Raw genomic sequence first — 19,657 nt, 5'->3', positions numbered from 1 at the left:
TGCTTGGGCTGTTGCAGGGAAAACTGAAGGTATTTCATCACACACACCAGGTTTGAAAGTCATCCTAAGCGTGTAATCAAATAGTTTCCTGTTTTTTTTTCCCCCCCCTCCTGCTTCCTTGGCTGCGGGACAGTATCATGGACCTTTTGAGGTCCTGACTCTGTTCCTCTTTATGTTTGATCATCTGACTTGTTTTTGTCAAAGTGAAGACAAAAACAACTCTCTCTTCTACTCAGCCAGTGTACCTGATATTCTGTCAGTATGCTCCGCTGTTATTTCTGTTTCATCCAAGGGCAGGCAAGCATCCAAAGCACAGGATCGGGACCTGCACACTCTTAACTCAAAGTAAAGGTAGACAGAAAGTTTCACACACTGCATATGGCTCCATTTATTGGTTGAGTAGCATGAGGAGAAGGTGTAAATTGGCTAACAGAAAGGTTTTATATTATCTGAAATGCCCACATTCAGGCACACATCTTTTTCAGTTTAAAATTTATCTCATGCTGTTCTCCCTCTTCATGCCTGCAGAAACATTTGCCACCCAGGTCCAAACCTCCAGGGAGCTCCATGCTTGAATCCAGGAGGAGAAGGTGTGCAGAGGAATGATAGGGACAGAGAGGGTGTTCAAGGTGGGGGCTGATAGAGGAAGAGGAGCTGCTGCCTGCTGGGGTATTACAGAGACCAGTGCCCACAGGGGAGGAGTAAATGCCCAGCTGACTGTGACGGGGGTGTCAAAGTATGGCACTGAAGGTACAATGCAGCTGAGCACAGTCGAGGGGTGAGGCATCACTCGGGACTCAGTATGCAGAGAGCATCGTCTCGGAGCGTGATGGTGTTTGCATTTTGAATAGAGAAGATGTGATGCAGACAAGCAAGAGAGGAGAAACTAGCCTCTTTTTCGAGGCTGCCACGGCTTTAATCACTAATTCATCTGGTTCAGCTGGACTTACAGCTTTTTAAAATTTCTCTCCTCTGACTAATCCAACACCTGCTTGTCTGTCTTTGTCTCTCTCTGCCCGTCTGTCTGTCCTCCAGCCTTCATCTCCTTCAGTCCCTAACAGACGTCCAGCCTTCCTTTTTCCTGGGCAGCACAGCAACTTGCAGGCTTTGATGAGAGGTCTGAGCTAAAATGTCACAGGGATTAAAGGGTTTTGCCTCCTGCATCCTGTCGGATCAGTTCTGGCTGCCCTGTGTGCCTGAGCTTCCTCCTCCCCAAACAGGTGTGGAGTGGCATCTTTCTTTCTTCTCCTCTGTGCCCTATTGAATTTCCTTCTGGGGAAAATAACATTCTTACATGTTTACGGATAAGAAAGGAGGAAAACAGGAGCGGGGGAGAGGTAAAGTGAAGGGATGAGGATGAGGAGGAATGACGGGAGCTGAGATGAGCACAGATCAGGGGAGAGAAGATGATGATACTTGTGGAGCAGGAAAGAAATGGGAAAAATGTGTGTCTATATATTTGTTCAGTGGATATATTCCACAACACATAAAGCACAAACATAAAGTAACGGTGAGTATAGTTATAGTTTCATCCATTAAAAGTTTGAGAAGTTGACTTTATTCATTTCTCCATTCAGCCCCTGCCCACACACACCCCAGACAGACACATGCACTCTTCTGCAGCTGTTTCTTCCGAATATGGTGAGACAGATTTGAAAATTAGATGTCTCCAGAGATGTGCGGTTCAGATGGAGCGTTTAACATCACATAGCTACAGCTGCTGCCATATTTAATAGCATTCTGCAGGGTTTTCTTTGACTGCATCGACACAACGTTGTGAGTAACAACCCCAAACACGCTCACTAGTCCGCGTTAGCCTTTGCCCTGCAGGTCTGCAGTTAGTGGAATTGATCATTCCACAAACACCTTGTCAGTGGTGTTGTGTTTTGCTGTAGTGAATAACACAGTAAGCTACATTCCCACGTGAACAGGTGAGGAGTCCAAACATAGCAACAGTAAAAAATAACTCTGCCACTGTCAGAGTTATCTTATAGCTCTGTAACCATGCAAAACTGTGGATTCTTCAGTTTCTTCAGTTTCCTTTGTTATAAAGTGTTGTCCTTTGTTCTGAGGATCCTGTCACAAGAAAGTGCGCACCATCAAAAGACATCACATGAATGATTTTTGTTGACAATCTTCTGGCCTCTTTCTCAAAGCAACGATTGTAGTCATCATGAAGCCACTGAAGAAGCTCAAACAACTGTTGAGACCAAAGTGACTATTGTAGCGTTGCAGTCTGTCTGTCATCGAAATGTGAATATCCACGCTTGGCCTCATTCTCAGATTCAACGCTGACAAAAAAACAGCAGTCACGCAAAATAAAATTCAACCAACTGATTCATTATGTTTTGTGCCGTGAGTATAAATCTGCTAAGAGAGAAATCTAGGTCATTTCTCCATCATTAGCATGCCAGCCAGGTGTAGCGCAAAGAGGATTAGAGAGAAGTAATGCCAATGGGGCTCTCTACGACTATTTCCCCTTCTTTCTCTATATCTATCTATCTTTTTCTCTCTGTTGCTCTCTCAAACCAAACAATCACTCTTAAGTGCTGCTGCTGTCACCTCAAAGAGCATATCCATGACAAGTGGGCCAGACTCGTAATAAAACATTCATGCATTACCCAGCTCCGATAATGAGCTTGTTTCAAGCCCATTAAACAGGGAACATTTCCTAAATTTCAATTCTGACATTGTGAGAGATCATAAAAGTGAGGACCAGCCCAATCAGTCAACAGGTACGATACACAGGTGTTTGAAGTATCTCTCCTGTGACTGCTCCTCCCAGACAGCGTTGTTTTTGAGGTGGGGTTACTACCCCCGTTGAATTAATCTAATTTCTGAATATGAGCAGGAGCAGGAGGAACAAATGGATGTGAATAATAATGTCCTTGTGCTAAAAAATGATATAAATTGTTGTGTTTTTTTTAGAATTCTACACCAGCTCATGACACTAATGACCTATTAGTGGATCAAAACTCATAAATTAAACCATAAAATATATATGAACTTAATATATTGTTAACTATTGGCTGAATACTAGTCTATTAGTAATAAACTAGTCTATTAGTAATAAATTATGTTCTGTTTGCTCTTCAATTGTTTCCTCATAACTACTTATCAAACCAAATAATAAAGCACAAACTTTGATAAGATTACTCAAAAAAAAACTTCACCACTGAAAGTCGTACTTGAACAACTGACAGTGTACTCGCAAGAGTGTTAATGTGTCACTGCGAGATGGGTGTGGATCCTGCAAAAAAAACATGAGTAAGTGTTAAATACAAAGTTGTCTGGCTAATACAAGGATAGAATATATTATTTGACAAATAAAAAACATGTCAGCACTTACATAAAGTGTTGTCACCCCAGTAGAGGTCCGAATACATTAAAACAGCTGTGCCTGTTAAACTACTACATCATTGTGTGGAGGAGGTAAAAACATCTGTGAAACTACATTCAATTTTCTTTTCTAAAACAGTTAGGTGTCGACATGAATATTACATGTTATTTTAATGTCACATTTGCATAAAAATACAGTAAATCCATAAAAACAAAATAACTAAGAAAAATAGACAGATTTTCAAAATTGTTTTTTGTTTTAACATCTCAAAAAGAATAAGCATTTTATCTGTGGATTCAAGTCTTTTGGTGCCTGTATTGTATCCAGCTCCAGGACTTGCTGCCACCCCTGCAATGGCAATAATACTGATAAGGGTTTTATGTGGTTTAATACAAGATACATTTGCTCCTTAAGTTAAACATATTGTTGTAAAATACCTAAAATGAAGAATAAAACTCACCATTTTGTAGCTTGTCAAAGCTTCATTGTGGTTAACAGTCATGTCCCACTATGTTTTATGTTCTTGGAAGAAGCCACTTGGGAGCTCGAAAAGATTTATTTTCTTCCCCTTAGGATTTTTCAGACTGTCTTTTGGGACTTGCCATCTTCTTTCTTGGCCTAAAATTACTAGTGTCATTGTCTTTTCCTGCACTGAAGACATCATTAGACACTTCTGACTTTTAAATTCAGAGGAATCCATTTTCTCCATGGCAGCAAATGAGAAGCAGAGAAGTCTGATAACTGAAACTGGCCTTTACATTAACATCTACTAACAGCACTCATTAACAATGCGCATAAGAACCACTTTCACTCCATTACCTCGCTCCCTCTTAGCTGGCCAGCTTTCTTATCCCAATATTTGTCTCGTTTATTAATAAATCAACTGACATCTCCTAAAGGGAAACCCCCAAGGACCAAGCACTAGCATTAGCAAGCTAATTTCCAAGCCTATCAAGAGTGTCATTCATCAGGAGGTCGAGCCAACTAAAATATCTTGTTTTGTTTTTACCATTTCATTATTATGTAGATCCCATCACAAAGTTCTAAATACTTTCTCATATCCTTCATTATAGACTACTAATCAAATTCCCAAAAAGTCCCCGAAAAATGAAGGAGTGCTGTAGAAGATATAATAGAAGTCTTCTCTGACACAAAGTGCTTTGGGTGTTGTCTTAGTTGAAAGAGAAGAGTTGGTGAAAGAGATGTTGAAATTTTAATATCTATGTGATTTCTTATGAATTCAGTTTGGAACACCACGTACCAAATTGTGTCCTGATATAAGACTTTTGTGCCTTTGACTGGCCTCTTTGTTGTCAGTCTATTTTCACCTTGATAACAACAACCTAGTTCAGTGCTGGACAAGCTCACAACAGACCATATGAGCCCCATAGCAACATGAAGGGCACTGAAGAGGCAAGAAGTACACACAAGGTCACACACCAGCAGAGAATGATAATATTTAATTTATGTGTTGTTGTTTAATGTATGTCAAAATTGTTGTATTTTTTAATAATAGCCTGAGACCTCTTCTGACACAGATGCAGAAAAGGCTGCCTCAGAGGCAGAGCCTGTGAGAAACTCTCCATCACCACATGCTCTGTGGAGAATGTTTAATGTTCCAAAATACTAGCATGAAATGGCCCACGGTGGACCTTCAAACTAACTGACCTGTGGGAAATATTAGCGTGATGTATTCATCCAGCCCAGCACAGGCCCGGCAACCCCTGAAGATATCAGAGCCTTATTTGTCCAAAGACAGGACACAGCAGGTGTTTGCTGAATGCCCCAGCCTTGGCTCATCCACCAAAAAGGAGCCAAGAAAACAGGAGAGACTGAGCTGGCAGGATCCCGCTGAGAGGGAAGCAGTGTGTGGATTAAGAACATCATAAGAGGAGACATTTGGGCTGGAAGCAGTTGAACCAGAAACCTGGGGTGCAGACTAAATCTGTGAGAAAGTAAAGGCTTTGCTGTAACAAGTAAGTTTGGTGTGTCTTGGTTTTTCTGAAATAATAGAGCCAAAGGGGGAGTAAAAAAAAAAAAAAATCCTTTTGCAATTTGCCAGGCTGAATGCTGTGAGAGATCAAGGACACTGAACAAAGAGGCAGAGGGGTAGGGAAAGAAAAGAGCTATTCTTGTGTTTCACTTGCAGTGAGACAGCAACCTGATCAGCACTTTGTAGCTTGGAAGCTTCTCCTTTAGACTGTGGAGTTATACCATCAAAGAGTTTGCTGTGGTCGCTTAAAAACAACTTCCTTTTGGTATCAAAGCTTATGGAACTAATTAGTTCACCAACCCCAACATGTGGTGTGTTGGCTGCAGGAAGCAAAAGTCACATAAGTACTTACTGGATTTACATTTTTCATTTAGAGACTAATCTGGTGGTTAATTGTTCCTTTGGTTTATAAAATGACATTTACATGCTAAAACCAGGCTGTCAATGAAAAAGCAATTCTGTATTTTCATACTAGTTTGTGGGTACGGACGTGATCACATTGAACTTTACCTGAGTTTATTTTATTTTTTTAGTGTTGAAATTTCACAAGTAGGTGTGCAGTGAGTGACACTTTTTTATTAGATGGATTAACACTAGCTTATACTTGGCATTGTACTGTTATTGCCTTCTTCTTCCAGGCACTGGTAACATGTATTTATTGTGCGCAGGCTAAGATGCACATACGCACCATTTCACAGCTTTCACACACGCAGAAAAAAACGAAACAGGGATGTGAGAGAGAGCGAATCCAAATTCAAAGTAAGAGGGGAAGAGCACAGTTCATCATTGGTACAAACACAAGGCTTTATCTCACACAGCAGGTGTGTGGATTACCTTTTTAATTGGATCTTTGTACGGGGGGCCTGGCAAAAGGCAAAGGACCATTGTAGTCACTGTTGAAAGGAGGATGATAGAGCAAGGAAAGGGCAGGGGACACGCAGAGGAATGGAGGTGAGTTTCAATCATTTGTTTTTGATCCATGCTTCTGAAAACACACATCTAATCACCACTGAGACAGAGAGCGAAGACGTGTGTTCATCACACGCACGCGCACAGCAACACTCTCTCACACTCACACACATGCAAGTGCACACAAAAGCCCCAAGTCTGCTCAGAACATCCTGTTTTGCTATCTGAGTACACTATAGGATATGAGTTGCATCAGGCTGTGAATTTAGAGAGGATGGTTAGGATTGTCCTCTGTCCCTCTGGTGCCTCTTATCTACTGGACGCAACATATCAGGACTCAAAGCTGTTAAGCACAACAATGCCCAGTAGAATTAGGAGGCAAATGAGTATTGTCTGCCACTTGTAAAAACCATCATTTCACATGTCCATTTGTCTCTGTCAACCACCAGGTATCAACAGACACCACCTTTACATCATCATCATCGTCGTTGTCATGGCAGCAGAGCTCCTCCAAGCCGCTGGGGGCAGAATGGAGCAGATGGAGCAGCAGATGAGGCAGATGTCAGAGATGCAGATGTCCTCCTCCTCCTCCTCCTCCAGCTCTTCCATTTTTACCTCCTCCACAAGCTCCACCAAGCTGAGAAAAGTGTCCCAGGGCTTGTCAAGGACCATGGAAGGTATGAATTATTCATCAAGATCATAATCCCCCCTCCCCAACTGCCATGCTGTGTAATGTAACATTTTTAATTATGAGACATGGCATAGAAGATTAGAGTCAGCATTACAGTGAGCCGAAGAAACAAAATTGGTGAACATAATTAAAATAGTTGCTTTAAGTGACATTTCTTACCTGTCCCTCTGTGTAAAGTTTCGTCTTTTTTTCTGCTTAAACCTCAGAGAACTTTGGACACTAAATTTTTAAAGACCCCAACTTTGAGCTCCTGGCCAAATGCAGATCAACAATAAAAGCTAATTAACCACGTTTCTCAGTACTATCATGGACCAAAATAAAAAACAAAAAAACAATCGCAGTCATGATGATAACATCACATTTGCATGTAAGCCCGCTGTAGCATAATTTTCCTGTCTGTGCATGATTATGTTGTGGATGTCCTTTGTCTCCCTCAGAGCACTCAGCGGCTCAGCGTAAAACCTCAGCTGTGGTGGAGTCCTTCAGCCAGGTACAGAAATCCCCGCAGATCCCCAAGGGAGAGTCTGTCCCAGATTTCGAGGAGAAGCTGCGCCCCATCACTGCCCAAGAGGGTGAGGTGAAATGCTCCTTTCCTCTCACAGCATCTTGAAAGTTTGAGAAACGCCCTTTGCGTCCCCTAATATCTCTCTTCACATCGCATTATAAACAACTGTGAGCCCTTGAGACTATGAGAACTACGTGCAAGCTAATTTTAGATCCCTGCTCATAGTTTGCCTAGAAACTCCAGCTGACACAAACTAAATCCCACTGGGAACTAAAAGTTTGCTGCGATGTGCAAACTTCAGATAACAGTTTGTCTCTCTGCGTGAAGGCACTGTAAATCCACTCTGATCAAAGCCCAGAAAAAGACACACAAAGCAGAATGACACCTAAACAGAGTTTGTATCATGATTGTGACCTCCACAGAAAAAACAAAACAAAACCTTTGATACTTCTGTTGAATACAAGTTTCTGTTCTGCATAAACTGTAGGTGCTTATTAACCCTGCCTCTAACAGTGAATTATAGATTATAGATAGAGAGGCATGTAGAAGATAGCCTGTCACAATTTGCAGAACACTGCGGAGTAGCCATAGCATTAGCATTCATGGGCTGACCTTAAACTCACTGGTCTCAGAAGGAAAGCAGGAAAAGGCAAGAGAGAGGGAGAGAGAGGCAATTGATCTGATGTACATTAAACATTCATTCTCATTTCTCCAGTACGATTTTAAAAATCAGAACTTTTTTCTTAAAAGAAGAAGAAGAAGATATTTGGTATTCAGCTAATAATTCTCAAGCAGATAATGTGCATTCATCTTATCTCTATGTCACCCATAGGTGACAATGCGGTGTTCAAGGCCAAAGTGGTGGGGAATCCCCAGCCCAGTGTTAGCTGGGAACGAGCCAGCGGGTGCCCACTGTCTGATGCAACGAAATCTTTCTATGACAACATCAACAATCAGCACATACTCAAGGTTTGACAACATAACTACACAGCTCACAGTGTTGCTCACTTTCTAAAGGATCTCACTGACAGTTTTTGCTTCTCAAAACAAACTCAAGCCTGTGATCAGAGAATACAGTGGTCCTGGTACTAAAACGAGGTCTGTGCTATTAAGTCTCTTTAATTTTCTGTGAGATGTCAGAAGGTTGAACCTTTCCATGCCTTCATCGGGTTGTTTGACATAACTACATGAATTGTGAAACTAATATTTAAGGAATTCAGTCAAATCTGTGTTTGCATCATTTCAGTCACATAACAGATTAAATAGTATGTAGCTTTGCATGACACAGTATACACTGTATTTTTGTGGTTGCTTCACAGATTTTTATGAGAACTCCATCACATCTATACATAGATGCCAAAATTATTTTTTCCAAAGTACAGCTGCATTAAAATCGAAATGTATTGCCTGAGGTACAGTATATACTCAAGATGCATTGCTTAAAGTGTACAGTGGCTATGTGCAGGCTATCACTAAGCCAAGGGGTTCTGGCATCTTGGTGCTGTCTACTCAGACAACACACCATGCATCATGAGGAAAAGTAGATAGACAGGAAAAAAAAAACTCTCTCTGATCCTTTTATCTATAACCACTCTGGAGTGGATTTAGCGCTTTCTCTGTACCAGCCGGGGAGCTTAAGTGAAGCTTAAATAGCTATTATAAAGCAATTAACTTGTGGGTGCTGACATATGCATCTCCCCTTGCCATCTGTTTCTCTGGTGAGGGATGACTGTTAAGTTGTGGTGCTAAATGTTTACTGTGCATTCCTAGCGTGACACTGCCTCCCTTTGCTTAAAATAAGTACTGCAGCAGGGATTCAGAATGACCAACCAATGTAATGACAGTGTGATGGTTTTCAATGGGTGTTATAAAAAGCATCAAGCAATACATTTTATTTCCTTTTATGTAACCTGTAATGCATTTCCTCCCCTTCAGATCAAAAACTTGGCCCTGGAGGACGCTGATGTCTACAAGTGCATTACTTCCAACAAGCACGGAGAAGCCACTTACTCCATATCCCTCATTGTTACAGAAAGTGAGTCTAGCCGTTTCATATAACACATTGTGTGAGCCTTTCTTGTCCTGATAGTTATTTAGAGGCTTTCAGCTTAGTTTTACGTACTGTTTTCACACAGTGCCTCAGGTCAAAGTTTCTCTATCTTTGTGTCTAGATCCAGCGTTGGACTTCAAAAAGAAGCTGAAGAAACGGTAGGAAACACAAGCCAGTTGTCTAATACCGACCATGACACTCCCTAAACCTGTCAAGGTGTGATGGGGCTGTCTCTGATCCACCCCCAGATCCTTTTTTTCTATTTTTTTGCATGCATCCAGAAATATCTACAGGACGAGATTTAAAAAGCTCCACCGTGCACCGGTGTGTTGCCGCAGGGGCAGAAGAGCTGTCTTTTGAGCTGTCATCACACATATACGTACACTGTCAGACTTACTGTCAGACATACATGCACACAAACCTGACAGACACACACATATATATGTGTATGTAAACACACATGAACACCTATTTCCTGTCTGAGATCTTTCTCCTTGTGCAGCAGTGTGGAGAAAAGAGAGGAGAAGAAACCACCTACAGAGGAGGAGATGTTAAAGATCCTGGCTGGAGCTGACAGGAAGGACTACGAGAGGATCTGTGCCGAGTATGGCTTCACCGACTTCAGAGGCATTCTTAAGAAGCTGAAGGAGATGAAGAAGAAAGAGGAGGTGGAGGTGGGGCCTGTCATACAGAGAGCTTGTTCATATACCACAGGATCACATAAGGTAGAACAGGTTTGGGATGTGATATGAAAACAGCTTAAAATAGAGCAGAATGAAAAAGCCAAAAAAGAAAATGAAAGTTAAATGTCCCAAAACACAGCCATAGCTCAAGTCAGTTAATGTGAAGATGGGAAAATGCTTAGCGGTGTCATGTTGTCATTTTTGTGGTTTGTTTATCTGTAAATAAATGATCATTTTACCAGATGGTGCGTGTGTTGAAGCCCCTGGAGGACATCACTGCCAAAGCTGATACCAATGTCGCCTTCGACACCATCCTGGAGCTGAAGGATCCAAACATCAGGATGCAGTGGTTTCTGGTAAACTCTGTTTTCTTGTCTGTTGTGTGAATGCGTCAAAGTTTGTATATATATCTGTGGCCTTTCTATTGCAAAAAAACAAAACAAAAAAACAAAAAAAAACAAAAAGCATGCAAGTTCTTTCCCTCATCTAGCTGTTTTATTTACGATTCAGGGCACGGAGCTGCTGCGGATCCAGTACTCTCATGGGAAATATGAAGCAAAACAGATGGGAACCAAGCACATGCTGTGCATTTCTAGCGTGAGCCTCAGTGACATGGGCACCTATACTCTGCAGGTTGGAGACAAGAGACTGTCAGCCAAGCTTAATGTCATAGGCAAGTGCAGAATGGGACCGAAGTCCTCCCTACTGCTCATAACATAGAGAGACAATGTCATCTTTGATAGCATTGACTTGCTCTCAGAGTCACTTTCACTGTCTTTATACACTCTCTTTTCCTTGTCATTTGCACCTCTCAGCACCTGTGCCATTAGCGCTCTTTCAGTGTGGTGATTTGGATTTATTAGGCTATTTAGCAGACAGGGACAAGTTTTATATGAGCATAATGACCTGCATATCTGCGTGACTGTTTTCTTGTTTTACATTTACATTTTATTCCTCCCATTCAGTGTCAGTCCCCCATCCCATTTGTCATCTATCATTTCATTTACAGGGCAAATAACAAAATTATGACTGTGGAGCTTTCTTGGGTTGTCATGTATATTTTTGAACACATATCAAAACTTCAATTGCCAGACAGCTTTTGTAGCTTACAAATACTGTTATTTGACATAGAATCCTTTTCAGTGAGGTGTTTACATGACTATATACTTTAAATCATCAATCTCTTTCAGATGAACCCCTGAAATTCCTGTCTGACTTCAAGCCGAAGAAAGTGACAGAGCGCCAGACCGCTGTGTTTGAGGTCTGTCTCTCTAAGAAGACAGATGCACCACTCATCTGGAAGGTTTGTATCTGATCCAAAAGGACACACTGAAGGACTTAATTACATTTTACAGAAACATATAACACCCCATCTAGGAGGAGAGATGAAGAAATATCTTTCTAAGAAATTTTCTAGGCATCTACAGTAGGTAGCTTAGATGAAAAGAGGACAAAAATATGCTGACAATATTCTAGGTAGAAATGAACACCAGGGTATAACACATCATTCAAAAGTACTGTGGAAACTGTTTTCCCACAAGTGTTTGTGTTTTTCCAGATAAAGGGAAAGGAAGTAAAAAGAGATGAAAAGTTTGACGTGTCCTTGTCTGAGGATGGTCTGACCTACACCTTGAAGATTAAGGATGTGAAAGTCAGTGACACTGGGGACTACACCATCAGCATCGGAGACCTCACTGCCACCGTGCCGCTTTTTATTGAACGTAGGGACAAGCGTTGGGTTTTACTATCCTAAAGAAAAAAAACTTTTCTTTTTGTGTTTTTTTATTGTTATGTTTTGTTTTGTTTTGTTTTGTTCTTCCCAGAAGGGATGTGTCTTCCTGTTTTAGTGGAGCTAGCATTTCTGAGGAAACAAACTTCCACCTTCAGACCCAGTGAAGATGAGCTGTTACTGCCTTTTTTGCCTCCCCTGAGATTAGACGCTTCATTCCCTCATAGCTGTGCTAAACAACATCATCTTCCCTCTATCTTCCAAATGAAGACGTATGGGTGGCATAATAAATCCTCCCTCCTAGTGCTGAGTTGAAAGTAATCCAACCAAATCCCTCCTCACAACAAGCTCATTTATTACGGCTCTGTCTAACAAGATGCTTACTTGCCCAAGGTGCATGCTGTGGCATGTAAATATCTTGACAAGGACATGCAGCTGTCCTCTGGGGTTGCAGGAACAGAAGCATAGTCATTAAGGTTGTGTTAATTATAGTTAGTCATGAGTCGACCATCTTTCTTGTTCTGTAAGTGTAATTCTATAACAAGGGTCTAGTATATGTGGAGGGACTGAATATGAACAACAAACCTAATACTCTAAGTGGGAACACAATTAAAGTTTGTTCATGTTCCCACTCAGTAATTATGTGTATCTGTAGTTTAGTGTGTGTTTATAGAACCAAAAATTACCACAAAAATTTGGAACGCAACATGCTGGTAAAGGCCAATTAAACCATTAAACCCTCAAGTGATTCTCTTTCCTTTTACGCTTGCTCCAGGGATTCCCATCAAGTTTACCAGCCACTTGAAAAACGTCCGCGTGCAGGAGAGAGGCAAGGCCCGCCTGGAGTGCGAGATGAGCTCCAAGGATGTGCACATCCGTTGGCTGAAGGACGGTTGTGATATCACAGCGAGCCGTCGCTACATCTTCATGCGTGAGGGAAAGAGGGCAGAGGTGATCATCGAGGACTGTGAGCTGGCTGACGCGGGAGAGTACTCTGTGGTCTGCACTCAGGACAATGACACACACGAGTATGTCAGCTCTGCCAAACTCACCGTGGAAGGTAATGATACCTGTCTGTCTGTGTGTAGTTATTTTTAGTCTGTGCCTAAAAATAGTGTAGCCACAAAATGTGTGTAGCCAACTTGTAACACTGGAACATTACTCACTGACAAAGTCATTGAACTCTTTTTCTTTGTGTGTCACCAGAGCGTTTTGCCTCAGTGAAGAGTGGCATGTCAGATGTTCAGTGTCCTACGGGCTCCCCTGCAGAGCTGTGTGTTGTTCTTGATGATGAGAAGGTGGACGGAGTGTGGCTGAAGGACGGAGTGGAGGTAAAAGATGATATTAGAGGGGATGAAAGTGTTGATGCTCTCGAATACACCATCCTTCTGTCAGTTACTATGACTTTGGTTTGTTCCTTTTTATACCCTAATGTCAAACAAACACTTGGCAGTAAGTGTGTTTTTCAAATAATAAACAACCTGATATAAAAATCTTCATCCAATTAATTATAACCATTTTGATCAATTCACTTTCATTTACTTTTTGTTGACACATGATAAAAACTAGTGATGTGTTCTGACAGATTTCAGAGCTGAGTGGGGTTCAGGTGGTCAAACAAGGAGCTGTCCACAAGCTGATCTTCTCTGCTGTGACTGATGCTCATGAAGGCAAATACACCTTCAGAGCCAAAGGAGCTGAGAGTGAGGCTGTGCTCACTGTTGCAGGTCAGTTTGTTCAGTGTGTCTGTATTTGACAATTACTTAATGGAACAATCTTCCTGCCACTGTCATCGCATCGAACACCATGTAAATATTTAAATCCAGTGGTCCTGTTTTCCATCATGTCTTTTTTGGATGCTACCACTAGGCGTCGCCAGAGTAACACATCTCTCTCTTAAGGGGTTTTACTGGAGCTCCCAAAGCTTTGCCCAAAATGATTTAAAGCCACACAAAAAATTGTATCAAAAGAAAATCAATAGAAACCAGTCCAACTGTATATGAACTCTGTTTCCTAGATCCTCCAGAGATTGATTCCTCTGTGCTGGACTTGTTGGGGGCCCAACCTGTGACTGTGAAGGCAGGCCAGACAGCCACCGTAAAGATCCCCTTCAAAGGCAAACCTCTTCCTAAGGTCACATGGTACAAGGATGGGGTGGAAGTCATGGAGGATGAGAGAACCAAGGTGGAGAGAACAGCTGACTCCACCTCCCTGGTGCTCAGCAGGTGGGTGAGCAGATTAAGATCAAACAGCTGAAAACACAGCTACGCATTTCTAAATATTTCTTCTCACTTAACCTGTTTATTAGATGTGTACGAGAAGACAGCGGTGCGATTATGCTCCGTCTGAAGAGTGACTGTGGCACTGCTGTCGCCAACCTTCACCTGAATGTGATTGGTGGGTGACAATACATATTTGTAACCAAAGGTAAAACAGTTTTATTTAACACAGATTTGAAATACTTGAGCCATGTCTTACCACATTCTCTAGACCATCCAAAGCCTCCTCAAGGGAAAGTAGAGTTCCTCGAGCTATCAGGAAAGTGTATCAAGATGAAGTGGAAGGCTCCCCGGGACAATGGGGGTAAGCAGGTGACCAGCTTTGTGATTGAGCGGCGCATGACAGGGAAGAAGTCCTGGAACAGGGTTGGCGAGGTGGACAGCAGCACCACCGTCTTTAGCGATGACAAAGTGGAGGAGGGCCAGGCGTACCAGTATCGCATCAGAGCTGTCAATTCAGAGGGAATGAGCGAACCTCTGGAGACAGAGGAGGCGTGCGCTGGAGAGCCCATCGGTGAGAGCTAATTTAAACTATAAATTATCATCATCAGTGCCATCATGAAAGTCAGCCCTCTGAACATTCAGAGAAAAGTGTAAAAGTGGATTAGAGAGAAGTGTTTTTAGGGGGTGCAGAGGTGAGACTTGAGTAATCACAATCACAGTTCTTATCGTTATTCACCTCCTTGTAATTATAATCAGCCATTAGATTTACCATTACATTGTCAAACTCACCTTCTGTTCTTCATTTTTTGCATTTAAGAACACTTATCCTGTTTTAAACCCACCTACTCAGAGCCTCCAGGCACAGCTTCCCAGCCCCAAGTGTCGAATGTAACTAAGAACAGCATGACCGTAAGCTGGACACCTCCATTCCACGACGGAGGAGCCCCAGTTCTGGGCTACATTCTGGAGAGGAAGAAGAAAGGCAGCAATATGTGGTTGCAAGTCAATAAGGAGCTGCTCACAGGTGAGACTCAGGGTAGGATATCAGGCTGTTTTGTTGTCATGATCTGCTGCTGTGTTCAAGTATTTTTAGCACAGACAAGCAATCCTAAGCAAGGATGAGGCGTTGTAACGTGCAATGAATCAAATCATGGTGCTATACATTAAACCTATATGGTTTTCATTTCTTTATGGCCAATACATACCCGTATGTTTGTGTCTTTATGAATCCATATTATGATTTTCAGATACAAAATTCATGGTGGATGGGCTGGTGGATGACATGGAGTATGAATTCAGAGTCACCAGTGTAAACAGGGCTGGAGCTGGCAGTCCTAGCACCATTTCTAACGCTGTCCTGGCTAAAGACCCAATACGTGAGTCCTTCATTACCCCCTTCATTTGCTTCCCCTCCTTCCCCCTCTGTGTCCATATTATTTAAACTATCCAGCATCACTTAAAAAGTCTGTGTTTCCCCTGGTAGGTGCTCCTGGTCTCGTGAGGAACCTGTGTGTGTCCGACTCTACAAACTCTTCCATTTCTCTGAGGTGGACACCTCCAGAGCAGGGAGATGAACCCTCCGGCTACATCCTGGAGGTGCGCCCTGAGGATGCTAAAGAGTGGATGAAAGCCACTAAGATCCCCATTGCTGGTACTGCCTTCACTGTTGGAGGACTTCAGGAGCGGATGAAGTACCATTTCCGTATCCGGGCTGTCAATGAAGGAGGGGTGGGGGAGACCACTGAGCTGTTGGAGGGAGTACTGGCCATGCCTCCACCTGGTAATATGACTATATGACTGCATTCTCTTGTAGTCTCCTTTCCTCCTCTTTCATTACTTCTAGTTTCTTTTTTCTTTTTTCTTTTTTTTTTTGCATTTCTTCCTAAACAGTGGCACCCAGGTTTGATCTCCAGGGAAAGCTGAAGAACCGGATGGTGGTCCGAGCCGGAACAACACTTTGCCTTCACCTCAGCTTCACTGTAAGACTCTGATGAGTTACTCCGAATTTAGTAATGTTCCTCTGCACCACAAGACCAGCATGTACTCCACAGAAGTCCTATCAAACAAATTCTTACCATCTTCCTCACCCTAACAGGCTTCACCTCCCCCAGTAGTAACATGGTTCAAAAATGGCATCCTCACCACAGGAAGGGAAGTCATCACCACAAGCAAGAATCATTCCCAGTTGCTCATTTCATCCTCTCAGAGATCTGACTCTGGTGTCTACCGTGCCCATCTGAAGAACGACTATGGAGATGGTCACTATGATGTTAATGTGAGGGTCACAGGTAAGTGACAAAGTCTTGATCATTCTTTCCTCTATGCCATAATTCTGTGTTTTCTTTGATGATTATTTACTGTACTCTGCCAAAAACCCAGAAACTTCCAGATTCTGTATTGAGAAAATTATGATCGCTGCCATTTTTATTCTCCTCTTCATCCTCCCTCTGTACCTACCTCCTTTCATCAGACTTTCCTCGCCCCCCAAAGAACCTCCTCCTGGTAGAGGAGGTCCCAGGCACAGTCACCCTGCAGTGGGATCACTCTCCAGACCTGGCTGACGACGATGAGGGAGCACACTATGTCATCCTCAAACGAGACACAAGCACTGCATCCTGGTTTACTGTGGCCGAGCGTGTCTTCAGCTGCAAGTACACTGTTACTGGACTGCTTCCTGGGAGGAAGTACTATTTCAGGGTGATTGCACAAAACTCTATTGGGGACAGCGATCCCTTGGACTCAAAGGAACCTTTCATCATCGCTAAGGAGAAAGGTGAGAGGGCAGACATTTGATTTCCACATTACTTCATTTATTGTTATTTTAGGCATCACAAAGGAGTACTTTATTACAAATACAAATTTGTGTCTGTATTTATATTTTTTCTAAGAGTGCATCGGCAGCCTTCGGTTGAAAGAATACACCTTACCACCACGTCAGGTGAAGCCGACTTTCCTGCTGCCACTGAAGGACCACGCTGTGCGCAGAGGACATGACTGCACCATGAGCTGTGCCTATCAGGGCATGCCAACTCCACAGGTATATTTGAAACATTTACATGAACTCTCTTTGCCTTTGATCATCTCCGATCCCCCAGAAATAATAATAATAATAATAATAATAATAATAATAATAATAATAATAATAATAATAATAATAATAATACTAATGTTGTTGATTCCCCGATTAGGCCTGCTGGTATAAAGGGGAGTCAAAAATCTCTGACTCCCCTCGGTTTTGGCACAGCACAGCCAACGGAGTGTGCACTCTGGTCATCCCCACCTGTGGAGCCACAGATGGTGGAAAATATACACTGGTACTGGAGAACCCCCTGGGGATGACTAAGTGCTCCTGCAACCTGGTGATCTTTGGTATGTTTTCAGGGAAGAAGAAAGGGAGGGGAGTGGAATGATGGATTCATATGAAAAAAAAAAACTATATTGTGGTTTAGCTGAACAAATTCTTTTATCTCTCTGCATGTCATTGTGTCTTACAGATAAGGATGACAAGGGTCTGTTGGAGAGCCTGACCAACCAGGCAAACAAAGAGAAGCTTATTTTGTAAGACATCTGCTTGACCTGTTGCCCTGACATGTGCATTTCTGTTGGCCACTGACCTTATGCTGCATGTACTGTTGCCACTTGCCAATAATTTATGAGTTTTGGGACATCACAAAAAAATGTTGATTGACTTGAATTCCAGGTTTTTATTTGTTAAAAACACTGGTTTGTTGGGGATTTTTTTTCATCTTTCAACTTATCTTTTCTCATTTCCCCTGACTCTGGTAGTGTATGAAATGACCACTGGAGGTCAGAGTTGCTCTCATCCCTGTGTATGCATTCTGCTCCAGGAGCAAATAAATGTGTGTGTGTGGGGGGGGGGGGTTTACTCTTCTTCTAGTCATCTTGGTAAACCAGTGAGATTGCCCTTTCTGTCTAAGTCACAAATGCTTTTCTCTCTATAAAGAAATTTGACTTTCATCTTCTTTTCCAGTTCTTCCTAACTAAATGTGTTTCACAGGACTTGCCGTACAAGGTGTCAAGGAGAGAGGGCTCAGACAGGGACTCGAGTACAAAGGAATAAGAGGCAAAAACTGGTCTTTAATCCAAACAGGGTCGGTACACAGAATGGTAGTCCAAAATCAGGCAGAGGTATCAAAATCGTCAGGCAAAGGCAAAAACCGCAAGGAGAACAAACCAGGTCAGATCACACAGGGAGTAACTCAAGGAACAAATGCTGGAACGCTCGGCTATACAGACAAAGATGATCTGGCAGAGAACAAAGGAGAGACCAAGACTTAAATACACTAGGAGGCGAGGAAACAATTAGACACAGGTGCAACACATTAGGGGTGGGACAGGTAATCACTGAGGCGGGAAACAAAGGAGGACAGTAAGTGAATCTACAAGAAAGACAAAGTGGTTAGTAATTTCAAAATAAAACAGGAAACTAACTAAACTGATATCAGGGAACAAACAGACAAACAGGACCTGACTCAGGAGCTCGATGTGACACAAGGCCACGTGCCATGTGTCAATCAAACAGTTAATGCAACAGTCCACAGTGCACCACATCCACACAGCCCTTAGAGGGTGGTTTGCTGTTAGTTATGAAAGTCGTCAAAGTCTAAATGTCACTTCTCTTTGGAGTGTACCTGTATATTTGCATACCAGTTTTTGTAATAACAGTGTCCTGGGTCTGAATACAGTCAGCAGCTTTCATGAGATGCCATCCTCTTCTCACTTTCCCAGCTTTTCCTGGCTTTTTCCAGTTTGAATTCTTAAAAAAAAAACTCAAAATGTCTCAAACAAAAAGAGAAATAATTTCCATCTTCCATGAGAGAGTGCAGTGAGAAAGTATTAGTGCCACACATTTTCTTTTTGTCTTTGCACTGTGGTTCAATTCATTAATTTGTTCAATAAATTAAATAGTGAGCTTATAGTGCAGACTCCCAGCTTTAAGGGCTGAGTAGGTGCTGGAGTCCTTTTTATTATTATTTTTTTACAAATAGGCTCCCAATTTTAGGTCACAGGAAGAAATTGGACAAGTTAAAACAAACTAAAAGCCATCATATTTTATATTTGGTAGCACATTCTTTGAAGTCCCTTAACAGCTCACAGATGTCACGAGACACTTGTTATTTTCCCTGCTTTTTCAGGTCTGTACTGCAGCCATTTTCACTTCTTCGTTGTTTCAGGGGCTTTTTGCTCAGCTGGAACGAGTTGCTGTGCTTGAGAGATTACGTGTATAAAATGGGCTTTGAGTCCAACACTATGGATTGAATACAGATTTTATTTGGACCCAAAAGTCCATTTTAACATCACTGTGGCTGTTCATTTCAAATCCAGTGTATAGAAACAAAACAAAAAGTGTGCGAATACTTTCCGACTGCAGTGAGTGAGGGCTTCCGTCTGACAGCGTCTGTGTAGGCTTTTCCTCTCAGTGGTCTGCTGCTTCTTGAGAGAGTGAGTGTGGTCTGGTGAGGAGCTGCCAAACAGACAGAGAGGTGACAACCCCTCTCCATCCTGACGTCATTA

The 19,657-nt window shown here is 42.2% G+C and overlaps 1 protein-coding gene across 1 annotated transcript; it reads left to right on the top strand.

Moving 5' to 3' along the window:
• Positions 1-6,735: 6,735 nt before the first annotated feature.
• Positions 6,736-17,684, top strand: LOC121182424 (immunoglobulin superfamily member 22-like). Its single transcript, XM_041038906.1, has 25 exons — positions 6,736-6,919; positions 7,371-7,505; positions 8,271-8,407; positions 9,374-9,473; positions 9,610-9,646; positions 9,991-10,162; positions 10,414-10,527; positions 10,682-10,844; positions 11,362-11,474; positions 11,730-11,892; positions 12,676-12,960; positions 13,107-13,231; positions 13,486-13,627; positions 13,918-14,125; positions 14,209-14,297; positions 14,391-14,693; positions 14,973-15,146; positions 15,370-15,498; positions 15,606-15,902; positions 16,013-16,101; positions 16,218-16,410; positions 16,593-16,895; positions 17,011-17,159; positions 17,311-17,491; positions 17,617-17,684. Exons 1-25 carry the CDS (start codon positions 6,736-6,738, stop codon positions 17,682-17,684), a joined length of 4,053 nt encoding a protein of 1,350 aa, XP_040894840.1.
• Positions 17,685-19,657: the final 1,973 nt, after the last annotated feature.

Source organism: Toxotes jaculatrix, chromosome 5 (genome assembly GCF_017976425.1).
Source record: "Toxotes jaculatrix isolate fToxJac2 chromosome 5, fToxJac2.pri, whole genome shotgun sequence".
Taxonomy (NCBI): Eukaryota; Metazoa; Chordata; class Actinopteri; family Toxotidae; genus Toxotes; species Toxotes jaculatrix.
Note: the sequence above shows the minus strand (reverse complement) of the source record. Positions and strands in the feature narration are given on the sequence as shown.